This window comes from Canis aureus, chromosome 6, assembly GCF_053574225.1.
Source record: "Canis aureus isolate CA01 chromosome 6, VMU_Caureus_v.1.0, whole genome shotgun sequence".
In the NCBI taxonomy this organism is placed as follows: domain Eukaryota; kingdom Metazoa; phylum Chordata; class Mammalia; order Carnivora; family Canidae; genus Canis; species Canis aureus.
In genome coordinates, this window is record NC_135616.1 from 54655865 (window position 1) to 54671272 (window position 15408).

At 40.5% G+C, this 15408-nt stretch overlaps 1 protein-coding gene and 1 long non-coding RNA gene across 7 annotated transcripts in view; one reads left to right on the top strand and one right to left on the bottom strand.

Moving 5' to 3' along the window:
• LOC144316153 (uncharacterized) lies at positions 1-9476 on the bottom strand. 2 transcript variants are annotated; one of them, XR_013381987.1, is made up of 4 exons: positions 8717-9476; positions 7798-7860; positions 4229-4367; positions 1-3882 (listed from the first exon to the last, which is right to left on the bottom strand). It is a non-coding gene; the product is annotated as an uncharacterized LOC144316153 (long non-coding RNA). The 2 variants fall into 2 exon arrangements; XR_013381988.1 differs by having other exon boundaries at positions 8976-9474.
• A 294-nt stretch (positions 9477-9770) lies between these two features.
• The window catches only part of SUCO (SUN domain containing ossification factor), an 88818-nt gene continuing 83180 nt past the window's right edge, over positions 9771-15408 (top strand). For all 5 annotated transcript variants that reach the window (XR_013381984.1, XR_013381985.1, XM_077901694.1 and 2 more), the window contains exon 1: positions 9771-9974. Coding sequence is in view for 3 of the 5 variants with exons in the window: in XM_077901694.1 (XP_077757820.1) it covers positions 9913-9974 (62 nt within the window). In the remaining 2 variants the exon portion in view is untranslated. The remainder of the gene's footprint in view (positions 9975-15408) is intronic.

Sequence of the window (15408 nt, forward strand, 5' to 3'; positions counted from 1 at the left end):
TTGTTTTGTTTTGTTTTTGTTTTTTTTGCCTATAACTAGGTTCTGAAAAAAAGGCAAAATTAAAAATATGTAATGTTTAGGAGTACTTGGCTGGTTCAGTTGGTGGAACATCTGACTCTTGATCTTGGGGTTGTGAGTGCAAGCCTCACATTGGGTGTAGGGGTTACTTTAAAAAACATGTAATATTTAAAATTAACCAAAATTATCTTAAAGAATGTAAAGTTTAAATTCTACTTATAGTGATCATAAATATCTTTCTCCATCCCTATTCTTCAAAATAAGCAGTTTTCCTTTCAAACCCTTTAAATTTTCCTCCATTGTATCTTTGGAGATGGGACTATAACTAGTGAAAATCCTAACAAAGTCCAACTAAGGCCGAATGTTTCTAAACACTTGAAAGAAGTCATGCTTTAATATCCCATCTCGGGCAGCCTGGGTGCCTCAGAGGTTTAGCACTCACCTTCGGCCCAGGGCATGATCCTGGAGACCCGGGATCGAGTCCCATATCAGGCTCTTTGCATGGAGCCTGCTTGTGTCTCTGCCTCTCTCTCTGTCTCTCTCATGAATAAATAAAATCTTTAAAAAAAAATCCCATCTCACACATTATGTAATGAGGATTGTATTGCTCACTAGTAGACTTGGGTTTTTTTGGTCTTAGTTTTAAATGAAAGAATGCACATAAAAGCTCTACTTCTGTGTAGAAGATGCTCAAGACATTTAAATATCCTATTTCATGAATCATCACCAACTTCGTCATGATCAACCTCACAGTTACACTTGATTGAATAGCTCCTTTGTGCCAAGAATAATGCCAAATGCTGTGGAGGATACAGAGGTGAAATAAGATACACTTCTCATCCCTCCAGGGAAGACACACTAACTGCAGTGCAAGTAAGAAGGTAATAATCCGCGCTCTGAAAGTTCACAAAGTGGAGGGCTTGCAGGGGCTTGTACAATGGGAAAAGACTTCATGGAGAAAGTGGTTTCAGAGCTCACCTACAAGAAGTTTCTATATCCCATATTCTCAACAGTTCCTTAACTTTCCCTAGAAGCATGACTGTTACCCTTCCTTAATTATCTGGTGATATGAAATGATTCATGTTTAATGCTCTCCTAAGGAATGGACTTTCCCAATGAGTTTCATTAAATTGAGTGAATTCGGTGTAAGGAATTGAGAGTTGCATGGTGGAAGGAAACAGCGAAGGTTCTTGCATACCAGTTTCCCTGAATATCGATTCATACAAATCCTTTAACAGCTTCCAGACTGACACACTTTAATATTACATGATCTCCCTGTGCAATACGAAGTGGGAAAATTAATCCATATAATGATTTTCACAATTCAGGCCTCCAAACAGGATAATGACTGAATAACAGATAAAGTAAGTGTTCTTCAATTATCCAGAATTGCTTCAATTTATAGAAGCATTGAAAGATGGTTTTAAAATAGATGCAAATAACAGAGGGAAGAACATGTCAGGGAAGGTAAAGATTGAATTATAAGCAGTCACTAGGTGGTTGTGAAGGCAGGGCAGCAAAGAGAGTTCTAGAAACACTTTCAAATCCTCGGAAACAAGTAATCCCTAGCGAAGTGTCCATTTGCCCCACACCTCTACATTTTATTATTTTCTCGCATTCTCTTTGGATTTTCAAGTCTTGTGACTGAATAGAACAATTGGAAAATGGACACATCATAGCAGACTGTCTTCTTTGTTCCATATATTCAGGATAGAAGAATGGAAAGGAAAAAAATTAAAATATTTAAAATAACTTATTTTGCCACAAATCACCAACATTATCATAAAACATCTGATTTTTTTTTAAGGGCTCAAAGTTCATATGCACGGGAGAATCGGACAGTTCCACCAAAGTTAGGAAAAATAGCAATTCCCCACTGCCCTCCTCTAATTTCTCCCTGTTCCCCAAACTCCCACTGCTTTCCCCTCCTACAGTCAATTGCTATACCATTTTCCTCCATGCCCTAAATTGCATGTGTCGTTATTCTTTGTCTTGGCTTTTTCAAGTTTTAGGCAATACTGATTTGCTTTCTGCCATAGAAGCTGAGGATTTTGCTCTTTTTCCTGTTCCCTGACCTATAACACCTTCTAATTGTTCCAGCCTTCTGATGTCGTTATGTCATAATTTTGATTACATTAATTTTTATCGTAACTGAGATCATGTAAACACTATTCACAGATGAATTTGTCTTGCGTAACTCTGTTTTCTAAATTGGTTTTGTTTTATTTTTTTAAAGATTGCATTTACTTATTTGAGAGAGAGAGGAGAGAGTGCACAAGCAGGTGGAGCAGTAGGCAGATGGAGAGGGAGAAGCTGGCTTCCTCCCGAGCAGGGAGCCCCATGTGGGTCTCGATCCCAGGAGCCTGGGATCATGACTGAGACGAAGGCAGACACTTATTCAACTGAGCCACACAGGCACTCCTTGTTTTAGTTTTCTAAATAATTTTCGCTAATCAGCTATCTTTTCACAATTGCCTAAATTTCCCCACAAGTCTCTCAGATGCAGTAGATGTTCTATCAATGCCATCTTCCTGCAGAGGTCTGTCCAAGTGCCTTCTGATCTTGAATCCTCAGTGGCTGCCTCTTACTCAGGATACTCTGCAGCCGTGCTGGGTTCTTCCTTCACTATTACCCTGGGGAATCCTCCTTGCTTTTTCCTCTGGATTGGATTTCATGTTTCCTATATCAAGTGTCTTCTTTTTTGGTTTCCTATCTTGTTTAGCAGAGTAAAATCTCCTGTCATGAGAAATGATGCACAGTAGGTAAACTTCTTGAGATGTTTCCTGTCTCGAAATGGCTTTATTCCCCTGAAGTTGATGGCTTAGTTGAGCATAGAATTCTTGGATGGAAATGACCTTCCAATCTTAGTATTTTGAAGACAATGCTCCCACTGCCTTTCAACTTTCTGTGTAAAGGTAGAGAAGTCCTAAACTATTGATTCTTGAATCTTTGGGCATGGATCTGTTTTTCTCACCTATCTTTAAAAGGTCTATGATCTTCTCTTTGCATCCAATAGTCTCAAACTTCACAATGATGTGCCTCAGTGTTGAGCGATCATTTTTTTAAAGATTTTATTTATTTGAGAAAGAAGGAGCAAGAGCATGAGCAAGGGGTAGAGTCAGGGGGTAAAGGAGAAGCAGGCTCCCCGCTGAGCATGGAGCTGGAACTGGGGCTTGATCCCAGGACTCTGAGAGTCACCACCTGAGCCGAAGTCATATGCTTAACTGACTGAGCCACCTAGGCAACTCAGCACTATCATTTTTATCCAGTGTGCTGGGCACTTAGACTAGGGCACTTTGAATTCGAAAACTTAACCCTAGAAAAATGTCTTAAAGTTGTTTGTGTCTTTGCTCTTCTTCTATTATAGCTATTCTGGATCTCCTTCATTAGTCCTTTGTCTTTTTGCCTACTTTCCAGACAATTTCTTCAATTTTATCTTCCAATTTTCCTCTTGAGTTTTTTTTATTTCTGTTTTCACATCTTTACTTTATAAAAGATCTTTTTTGTTGTTGTTTTTGACAGGTTCCTTTTGTATAGTATCTGGTTACTGTTTTATGGTGGCAATGTCTGGCAATGTTATAATTTCTTTTTTTAAGTTTTCTTCTCTGCATAGTCTTTTTCTTCTACTCTGATGTTTTGTTTGTTTTAGGTGTCAGAGCATTTTCTTTTTGGCTGGTAATTAGTTGTCTATTCCTTTTAATAGTGGAGCATTAAAAGTTTATTTGATATTCTGAGCACAAGCTGGGCTTGACTATGACCTTTCCATGGGGTGAATTGGTTGAGAACACTCATGTCTCAGTATCTTTTAGGTCTTCCCTTATAGGATAATCACATTCTCCAAAGAAGACTCTTCCAATCTTCTGCCTAGAGAAAGAGAGAGAGAGACACTGGCTGTCAGTACAGGAAAACAGCTAGGGGTTCAGAATCAAGTATGTGTTCATTCTACCCTCAAATTGCTATTATACAATTTTTAAAAATATTAAAAATTTGAAGGTATAGTGCTATAACCACCTGTATTCCCTCCACCTAGATTTGACAATGGTTAACAGTTGGCCACATTTGTTCTTACTCTCCTCCTCTCCTGAACCTTTGAAGGTAAGATGCCATTATCATGACATTTTACTTTTAATATTTCAGCATAAATTTCCTCAAATAAGGACATTTTATACATAACCACAATGGATTATATCTAATAAAAAAATAGGGGTACTCAGGTGGCTCAGTCAGTTAAGCAGCTGCCTTCAGGTCAGGGTGTGATCTGGAAGTCCTGGGCTTGAACCCCACATCGAGCTCCCTTCTTGATAGAGAGTCTGCTTCTCCCTCTCCTTCTACGTACTCTCTCCCTCTCTCTGTCAAATAAATAAATAAAAATCTTAAAAAAATAACAATAATTTATCACTTAATGGTCAGTCCTTATTCAAATATCCCCAACTATATACTCTTATCTACTGATTTTATTCGATTAATAAATACCTACTGATTTACTTGATGGTATTTCTACCTTAAATTATGCTAGGTGTTACCAAATCCAGGGATCAATCCTCTCCATAATAAATCCAGTCTTTTGCTAGAGGTAGGAGATGAGTAGTCATCTAGACATGTAGAATAGAGGAAGGTCTCTATTTCTTCATTTGCAACTTCTGCCCCACTATCACCACCACCAAACATGCTTACCTTTAACCTCCCTTCCAGTAGTACTTGGTGTCATTTCCTGAATGAGCTGTTTGGGGATTCTGTATCACAATCTGGGTCATTTTTTTTTTTTTGCCATTTCCTACTACTAAAGTAAGATTTAGTTTTCTCATATCTGCTGTGTTAAGGAGCTATGTTAAATTATATTATTTATTTTTCAAAACAGAACACATTCGACAGTAAAATTCTCCTCCTACTTGTCTCTTTCTCTCTCAAATAAATAATCTTTAAAAAAAGGAAGTAAAAGTTGATACTATTATTAATTATGCCAGGACTATTAATAGGGGTAAACCAGGATAGTCCTTGGAAGATGAGCGAATGGTTCGAATGGTTACTGTGGGAAGTCATTTCCTACTATTCTGCTTTGCAACATCAAAGCTTTGTTCTTCTGTTCCTTTCATCTGCTCACCCCATTCTTGTGGCTTTATTTGCAAACCAACCAACCAACCCTTTCCTGTTGTTTTATGGGGTTTTGCAAGTAAAAGTAATGGTATACATTCGCATGCATTATCTCTATCCAAGTTAATTATCCTGAACTCACCTTGATCATTTTGTGCTTGCATTGCATTTTTAATTTTAAAGTTCTTCAATGCCTTGGCTGTTCTTTAAAATCATTACAAGTGAGGTATTTTAAATTAATTTAATAAATATCTACTGATTTTATTTGATAGAGCTCACCATCATTGTCTATTTCATACACTGAATACCAAGTAAGTGTCAAGCAAACCAAAAATATACGGCATATGATGGTTAAGGTAGTTTTTAGTTAGATTCTAGGATTTATTGTTCTCTATGTCTGAAATAGCTTCTCCTCACATCTCTGTGAAAATCCTAGTCATCTGTTAAGTTCTACGTCAAATCTGCCTTCTCCTTGAAATCTTCCCTGATAATTTCCTAAAAAAAAAAAGGAATTTTCTTTTCCTCTAAAATCTTGTGATGCTCACAGTTTATATTATACAAACATGCACGCATGTACAACACACATTTATATCACTGAAACAAGAGTACCTGAAAAATACTTCCTCTTACTGTGAAACACTGTGATATTTTTAAAATTATTATCTTTTGCTTTTTAAAAATTACTGATGGATTCCCAAAACATTGATTTCTTTACTCTGTAATGAATTGTGACCCAGGATTTAAAAGCAATTGCCCTGGAGGCACATGAGTGGCTCAGTTGGTTAAGTGGCTGATCCTGGATTTTGGCCCAGTTCATGAGCTCAAGGTCCTAGGATTGAGCCCCAGAGGGGGCTCTGTATTCAGCAGGGAGTCTGCTTGAGGGCTCTCTCTCTCTCTCTCTTCCTCTGCTTCTCCCACCTCCCCCCACCTTGCCACTCTCTCTTGCTCTCCCAAATAAATGAACACATCTTTTAAGAAATACTGCCCTAGTGCAGTGTTTCTTAACCTGTGATCCATGTATACAACTCACTGTAGGAACTTTTGTCCTAACTCCTTTTTACCCTTGGAACCATCTGATATCTTTGAGCCTCAACTGTTCCCCCTAAAGATACATAGTATCTTAGCATTGAAAAAGGCAGATAATATTTTGATTAATTAAAAATATGTCAAGGCTTGCCTGTCAAGTATCACCAACTTAAACTGGACAAATATATTTTTTTTTCTCTGAGGCTTCTTGAATATGATTTACATATGAAAAAAGACAAAGGAGATGGCCCGAGGGGTTGGCTCCTTTTCTGAGATCTGCAGATTCTTTCTCCCTGTCAGCAGAGTATCTGATCTTTATCAGGGCAGAGACTTGAGCTGTCCAGAGTTTCTGGACAACATTTAGGAATGAAGAACTCATGTTTATCAGGCAGTTTAGTCCTTGTGACCTCCAGAATAATCCTAGGATTTGCAGTGCACATGAGTTATCATGTGTGTGATCAGTGATTTATAGGTTTTATTGAGTTGGGAGATCCTCTTATAGGAGTTTCCTCAAGCTTTGTACTTTTGACTTTGCAGGCCAAATAATTTTTTGTCTTGTACATTGTAAGATGTAGCATTTCTACCAACTAGATATGGCATTTCCTCAACTGTAACAACCAGAAATGTCTCCAAATGTTGCCATTATTTTCCCCAAGGAGAAAAATTATTCCTGGTTGAGAACCACTGTGGTTCTAGATAGTAGTTACTTAGCCCATGTCTCAAAGATTTTCTACAGTCTTTCTTGCTATTCTTTGGCATATGTTGTTATACTTTAAATATGGTTGCATTTATCTGTGCTAAATTTATTTTGTAATTCAAACTAATTTTTTGTTATATTTGCCTATTGAGTTATAACATACTTTCCCCTGATATTTAACAACCATGTAGAAAAACATCCAGTTTTTCAAAGGTCAACTCCATGGAACTTCTCTTATTCTATCTGACATCTTAAAACAAGGAAGAACTAGCACAAATAGAAAGTCAGGTGAAGAAGCTAATTTATGGGGAAGATGAGTTCTATTTTATTCAGGGAAAATTTGAAGTGATAGTAGAATATCTAAATGCTATGTCCAACAACAAACTTGAAGAGAGGTTGGGCTATAGACCTGGGAGTCAACAGCATAGTTATGAACTAAAATTATGAAGTCCCCAAGAGAAAAATGAAAAAGCTCAGAGGACTGAAGACTAAATCTTAACATGAAGCTATAGAAATGAAGCTAGCAGAAAGAAAAAAGGATATTTATTGACTGAAATTATGAAAGCTAACGACTGAATAGTGAATGGTAACCCTACCACAGGGGTATCAATAAAGCCAAATTATAGGAAAAAGGAAGAAAGAAGGAAGGAACTAAAGAAAAAAGAAAGAGAGAGAGAAAGAAAGAAAGAAAGATTCTGTGTACCAGAAGAGCATTGCAAGGACTTGTGGAGTAGTAGTGGGTGGGTTTGTGGTTTGGAGCAGGAAAGGGAATAGATAAGGTGCCTGGTGACTTGCCAGCCTTGAGATAAGGATGTATTCTAATCAGACTTCCTTGGTGGTAATCTACTGAGGATCACCTGGGGAGCATCTGTTCCCTATCCTGAATAAAGTAATTTCTAGAATGAAAGGAAAGATGCTCAACATGGTAAAGAATGTAAAATAATCCATCTTTCTATTGTTCCTACCTTCTTTTCAACTTTCATATCAACCATTTACTTCTGCTCTTGAGTGAGATAAAGGCTTGTCTACTGCAAGGATAAAGAGGGATGAAAGGATAATTCATTGTTTTATACTAAGAGTGGTATCAGTAGATCATTGGAACTGTTACCTAATTATTGCCAGAAAAATTAGTTTCCACATCATCATTTATAGAATTTAAAAAATATATCCAGTTGACTTACATCAAGATTCTTAGAATGGGTCAAATCCTTTATGTCCCTGGGAATGCAATTACCAACCAATTCGACTTAAAAGGTTCATAAGGAAATTTTGTCTGAAATTTAAGCATTTTACTAAGGTGTTTTATTTTTTTTTCCCCTACGGCCACACGTGCAGTACCTGACGCATGCTCTAATATCTGCTTCATTTTTTTACACTAAACATTATGCCGTGTGCCACAGCACAGACACCTTAGAGCCTCCCTATTCCCCCATTTGTCTGGCTGCTTTCTGGGGAAGAGAGTTCTGGGTCTCCCGACAGTCAAGACAAATAAAGGAAACCAGAGTTATATTTTATATTTCTTATCTAATGAAAGAAGCATCCCTCAGTAGAGACTAACTTCCTCTTAGTGTCAGTCTGAAACGAATACATCAGCAGAGACAGATGAATGCATTAAACTCATTAGGCCAGAGGCCCAATCTCTCCTCTGAGCAGAAGCTAACGCCTCTGCCTCTATAACTCTGCTTTCTAACAGAGCTACAAGCGGGGATTGGGAAGAAAAGTGGTCAAGCATTTTGGAGTTTCAAGCAGAAACCGATTCCAAAAGATCTCGAGGGACCCCAGTGGCATAAAAATCCAGGGTGGGCATACTGCCGGTTACTAAAGTTTAAGGACCAGGCACTTTTTTGCTCTGCACAGTAGCACAAGAGGCGTGTGTTACGTGACCTCCTTCCTCCCTTTTGGTGAACTCCAGGGCCCGAGGCTTCGTCAACGAGAGCCCAGGCGTTCCCGGCCGGGCCCCTACGCGGTGCAGCCGAAGCTCGAATCCAACAGAATGCAGACCACCTCCGCCGACCCGAGCGCAGCAATCTGGGGCGCTGAAGGTCTCCCCGAGGCCGAGGAGATGCGAGGGACTTTCCGCTCCAACCAATCAGGTGAGAGGAAATCTTGGCGCACCCCTCTCCACCTACCAATCAGCACCTACCTCCACGGGCCGGGCCCATCGGCACCGGAAAAACACCTTTTAAATTTTTTTAGTTATAGCTTTTTATCCCCACCGTCATTCTAGGCCTTCCATCCCACGAACTGTGCTCAAAAGAGGAAAGCTGAGTAAAACAATTCCAAAGCTGTTCATTCTGGCGAGGAGACGCGGAACTCTACACCTCTCCATCAAAACTGTGATTCCGGGAGGGATAAAGGAAAAGGAGCGTTCCAGAGGACAAACTACAACTCCCAAGAGGCCTTGCGCGGACTCGGCTGGCCCCGGGGGAGGGGGCGGGCCCTTGCAGAGGAGACCGCTGAGGGTCACGGGGCTCCTCTCCGACTTCCCGAACGTGAGCCCCCGCCGCGGGGGACCCTGAGGTGGGCGGGGCGGCGGCCACAGCGGCTCTCGCGCTTTGTGTCCTGCCCCCACCTCCCGTTCCTCCGCCCGAGACGTCGGAGGGGGCGTGGCCCGCGCGGAGGCTGGTGGGGGCGCGAGCGCCGCGGGACGTGGGTGACGCGTCTTCTTCCAGCTCAGCGGTGTGTGAGGTGGCGCGGCCCCGCCGGCGATTGGCTGTTGGGAGGCTAGTACGCAGCGGCCGTTGGTCGCCGGCAGCACGGAGGGAGAGCCGGGGCGGGCGGGGGGGATATGGGGCGGCAGTGGCGGCGGCGGCGGCTGGAGGAGGCGGGCGCGGACGAGCCGGCGGCTGCGGCAGTCCCAGGAGACCTCCTGTGAAGCGCGCCTGTGGGCGCCGCCGTGGGCCCCTCGGGGAGGGCGGCCAGTACGCGAGCCGCTGAGGAGCCGCTCCCCCAGCGCCGCAGCCCTTAGGACTCTCGGTCCCATCCTCTCGCTCCTGCTCCGGCTCCTCCATCTTGGCCTCGGCAGTGGCGGCTGCCGGGAGGATGTGCCGCCTTCTGGCAGGGGGAAGAAGGAGGAGAAGATGAAGAAGTACCGTCGGGCCTTGGCCCTGGTCTCCTGCCTGTCTCTGTGCTCCCTCGTCTGGTGAGTCGCCGCGACGAGGCGGGAGTTTCCTGAGAGGGGACACCCCAGGTCACACCCCCAGATCATCTTGGCTCTTAGGGTGCGGGTCTCGCAGGCCCTGCCGGGGCGACACAGCGAGTATTACGTCGCGGCTCTCCCGCCGCCGGGCCCGGCTGCGCTCTGTACGGTGTTGAGGGTGTGTGTTGGGATTTTCAGACTAAGTGGGAGGGAAAGGTGCCTGAGCCGAAGGGACCACCCGAGTGCCCTTGTACTCAGTGACGCGGCCCCTCGGAGACGGCGGGATGTTTGGGTAGTTCTCAGGTAAATGCAAGGTAAGTCCCCGGTTTCCTGCCAGCCGCTCGCTCTGCTAGTGTGGTAAGGGTGGAGAGAGTGTCGGATGTGAGTGTTCCCGACGTGCGATTTTAAAAACGTGATTGTCACGAGGGTGAGAGTAATGTACAAGCAGGAGTTCTTGGCCATTTCTTAGTGTCTTTGCTCTCGCGCACCCTTGGGGCTGCTCCTCTTGGAAACTTTGGGGTGTGGGGGGGGGCGTTATGAAGCACGTTTCCAAGGGAAGCACGTTTCTGATGGAAAGCCGTTGGTTTAGTAGAGTCTTAGGTGTCGTGTGTACAGTCGGTTCTGGTGGTGTGGCTTGGATAATGTCCCTGGTAATGGGAGGATAAGTCCTGGATTTTGAAGGCGAGAAGAGTGCTCCCTGTGTCCCTATATCTGTGTCTACCTTGCGGGGTGTACTTTACACATTTTAGTACATTCAGTCCTCCCAACAGCACCATGAGGTAAGTATTATTGCTAACCTTATTTTTCATTTGTTCCTAAAGCTTATGGAGTGTCTGTTGCTCCCTGGCACATTTGGGTGTCTCCGAGGCACAGAGACCTTGTCGGTAAAAGGATTGCTGTCATTATACTCGGAAAAGCCATTTTTAACCCCCCCCCCCCCCTTAGAGAATTTGTTTAGTGATGTGTGACGTTTGCTGACTGAAAAGATGCTTCGGTTAGAACGATTACACTAGATTAAAGTCTAGTTAAACGAAGTCTCTCGTTTATTTCTGGAAAACACCAACAATATGTTCATGTTCTTGGTGCCTAACCGATTCCAAAGATACTGAAGTTGTAGAGTTCCTCACAGAAAGTAGTAAATGAGAGGAAAAGGAAACACTTCCCTGGCTGAGGAATTTTGAATGGAAGATGGACAGAAGTTTTAGAGAACAAGATGTTTGGCTTTTTGACTTTGATTACAAACCCTTTTAAAGGACTGCTGTCATTCCTCCCTTTCTGCTTTTTAGTATCATGTTAGGTACCAAGAAATGCGTGCAGAGGAGTCGACTCATCCCATTTTAAATTTGTAGGTGAGATACCAAAACCTTGTGCTCCTATCCACCTGTTCCTGAGGAGGGCTTGGTAATTTACAGGATATATATAATTTATTTCCTCTTTTCCTTGATCCTGCCCAACTTAAGATCATGTTATTCTTCACCAGCACTTTCTGAAATGGCTCATAGGGCAAAGAGGTTATACTTTTCATTCAAGTTTAGAATGATTTTTTTTTTTTATTGAAACATATTTGACATTGTGTAAATGTCATTGTGGCATTTCATAAATTTAAGATGTACAACATGTTGACTTGCTATATTTATATATTGTAATATGATTGCTATTGTAGTGATAGTTATCACTTTTTTCGTGTCACATTATCATTTCTTTTTTGGTGGTTGGAATAATTAAAACCTAGTCTCATAATAAATTTAATAATTTGCTTGCAATATCATTATATGCATTATACTCTATAGCATATCTCCAGGACTTAGTTATCAGTTGCAAATTTGTACCCTTAAACATGTTTTTGTTTTTTTTTTTTTCCCAATTTTAAGTAGATGGTGGAGATGAAACCAAACATTACAATGTGTCTTTCTGAAATCATTTTTGGATTTAAATTAACCATGGTTCTATTACTTTGTGTAACTTCTGGCTCTCTTTTGCTTAGGCCAACTTCATATGGCTTCTCATTAGCAATAGTGAGAAGAACACAACCTGTTAGAGAAAAAAATCAGCCTAGTATTCAAAGTAGTAGTCAGAAAGTTCTGTAAAGTTTGTTGACTTTCACAGTGAAGAATGGATGTTGAGGGTTACTTAAAGGAGTGAAAAGTTTATGAAACTTTAGCTAAAGAAACAATTGTTTTAATATATTTTGAGATTGGTTTGGACTACCAAATTTAGGGACATTTTAATTATTCTTTACTGATGCTGTTAAAGGACATTGAAAAGAGGGTATTTAGGCTTGAGATATTCTTGGAAGGGTAATGATGAGATTGGAGAAGAGGAGTGGTACGTGATACTGACTGGCAAGAAGGTATATTATGTCTTTATATTATGTCTTTCCTTGGGGAAATTGAAATTACTGCACTGATCCAACCAGAGATCTAATTCTTGTTATGGTTTGCTCTAATGTCATTTTCCAGTATCTCCATTCTCCCTTTACCATTAATGGTTATGTTCAGCCATTGTAGGGTTAGATAGATGTTTACAGAAAAGTAGTTAAGCTCATTTTAGTAGCCATTTTTGTCTTTGTCATTCATTAATTGTCCCCCATTTTTGATCCATTTCTTTTTAAAGCTATATCATCTTGCAATTTATGAATGCTGTGCTTTCCTATTACAGTTCTCTAGTTTCTAAAGTTCTCCTTACCAATATTACTGATTTTTTTAACCCCCTTTTTTATACTCTCACACTTTATATATCTTGATTTTGTCTTCCCTCTCCTTTTGTCTTTTCAGCCTAGAGTCCTAACCTTAGACTCTTTCACACAAAACCTATCCTTCCATCTTATTAGTCATTCTGGTTGCTATTTTTTACTTTTGCATATATTATATGATTCTTTATTAAGTAGTACAGAATATTTTAGGCATAAATGTACTGTAGCTGCAGTACAGAGTAATATTGATTAGAATTGACATCTATCTCTGTGTCTGCCTTGTGGTGTGTACTTTACACATTTTAGTACATTCAATCTTCCCAACAGCACTATGAGGTAAGTATTATTGTTAACCTTATTTTTCATTTTATAGTGAAGGAAGTAGGCAAATTAAATAATATAGCGAGGTTAAACAGCTATTAAGTTTAAGAGGCTGGATTTGAATCCACGCAGCCTTGTTCGTGGCAGAGGATCCTGACTTGTCAAAGGTGAGAAGGCCTGTCTTCTAAATAGGGCTCCATCACTTTGTAGATATACATCCTTAGGCATACTATGTAATTTCTTTGAACCTTAATTCTTATATTCTAAAAGTAGGAAAACTAATTGATGCACACTTCACTGAGTTGTTAGGAGGATGAAATGAGATAATACATATAACAGGTCTTTACAAAATAGTAAGGGTATATCATTTGTATATTTCATCATAAAATTATTCAACAAAGATTTTTTTTTTTTTTTAAGATTTTATTTATTTATTCATGGGAGACAGAGAGAGACAGAGAGGCAGAGACACAGGCAGAGGAGAAGCAGGCCCCATGCAGGGAGCCCGACTTGGGGCCTGAGCCTCTAGGATCACATCCTGGGCGGAAGGTGGCGCTAAACCCGCTGAGCCACCCGGGCTGCCCAACAAAGACTTTTCTTATGCTTATTATGTACCATATGTTGTTATGGGAATTGGAAACCTGAAAACAGGGAGACCAACTTATCCTGGTTTTTGGTCAGTGAAAGTCCCAGGTCCCGGGAATCCCCTGTGTTACTTCTTAGTGCTGCTTTAACAAGTTGCCAAAAATTTAGTGGCTTAAAGCAGCATACATATAGTATCTTATAGTTCTGGGGTCAGAAGTCTTAAATAAGTCTTAACTGGCCTAAAGTCAGAGTGTCAACAGAGCTGATTCCTTCTGGAGTCTCTGAGGTAAAGAATCTTTTTTGACCTTTCAGCCTTCGAGGGCTACCTGTGGTCTGTGACTCCTTCCTCACATCATTCCCACCTCTAGTTTAAGGCCTCACATCTGCTATATAACTGATCCTCCTGCCTCGTTTTTATAAGCACTTTTGTGATTACATTTGGCCCATCAAGACTATCCAGGATTATATCCCCATCTCAAAATCCTTAATTTAATCACATCTGCAAAGACTGTTTTAATACGTGAGGTAACACATTGAGGGATTAGGACTCCAACATCTCTGGGAGGCATCATGCAGCCTAATACACTGCCTTCAGTCCTGCAAACTGGAAAGATTGACCATCAGCTTAAAGAGGACAAAGATTTGATTTGTGCTTTAAGCAGTGCATATTCAAACTTTTTTGAATGTGTCTACCCTCAGTCAGTAAAACCATGTCCATGCACCTTTAATATTTCCTTGTTTATGTTATGTGCATGTGCCAATATAATGAATGATGTATAGTATACTAATAAGTTACATGAACTCAGTAGTTTAAAAAGATGAGAAAAACAGTCTGATCCTTTCTATTAATAGTACTTTTTTGCTCTCAAGCAATAATTTCTGGTGAGAGCTTTGTGATTGACTAAATTATTTTACATCATGATGTGATTAAAGAATAGCTTGTATTAGTTAGGAGTCTTAGCCCTGCAATTTTCTTGTTGATTTGTGCTTGTGTAGCTATTATCTTTGTAGTCTTTGCAGGAATTTTTTTGAAGCTACTTCTCCATGTTGTGAGAATCAGTTTAATTAAGATTAATTAGTATAATCCCTAAGTCTACTTAACTGGGCACATATAAATGTCAGTGCCTCACAATGTGCTGGAAGTAACCCCCCCCCCCCCCCCCTTTAGTGGAGCTTCCACATTTTCCCTCAGGTTTCTGACTAGTCCCTAGAATTATTGATGTGTGATTAGCTGACCTTCAGAACAAGTATAAATTCTTAAATTAGACTTAGTAAAGCTTAATTAATTAAAAAAAACTTTTATAGAGCCCATTTTATGTTTACAGCAAAATTGAAATTGAGTGGAAGTTACGGAGATTTCCCATACACTCTGTCCCCATCCTTGTATAGCCCCTTCATTAATCAACATCCCTTATCAGAGTGGCTTATTTTTTTTAAGACTAAAAAATAAAAAAATCTATTCTTCTTGGACCCAATAGGATCATCTTGGAGAAGCTTATATTTAGAGCTAATGAGAAAAACCTGACAGTTCAACAATTCTCATACATTTGACAATATAATAAATACAAAAAATATTTACAAAGGTCTTTAGGAACACCAAGGGTAGAATTTGTATTCTAGATATGGTTCTATCACTAGCTCTATGTCCTTGGATGAGTTATTTCTAAGTCTCAGTACTCATCTGTATAAATGGTTTGCAGGATGGATAGCTCAAGATGGGAGAATTTTGTTTCAGGTAGAGGCAAGATTCCTAGAGTTTACGTGGGGGAGAGATTGGAAAGGGAAGCCAGAGCCAGGTTTTGAAGGGACTTGATAATTGTGCAGACGAACTCTGATTTT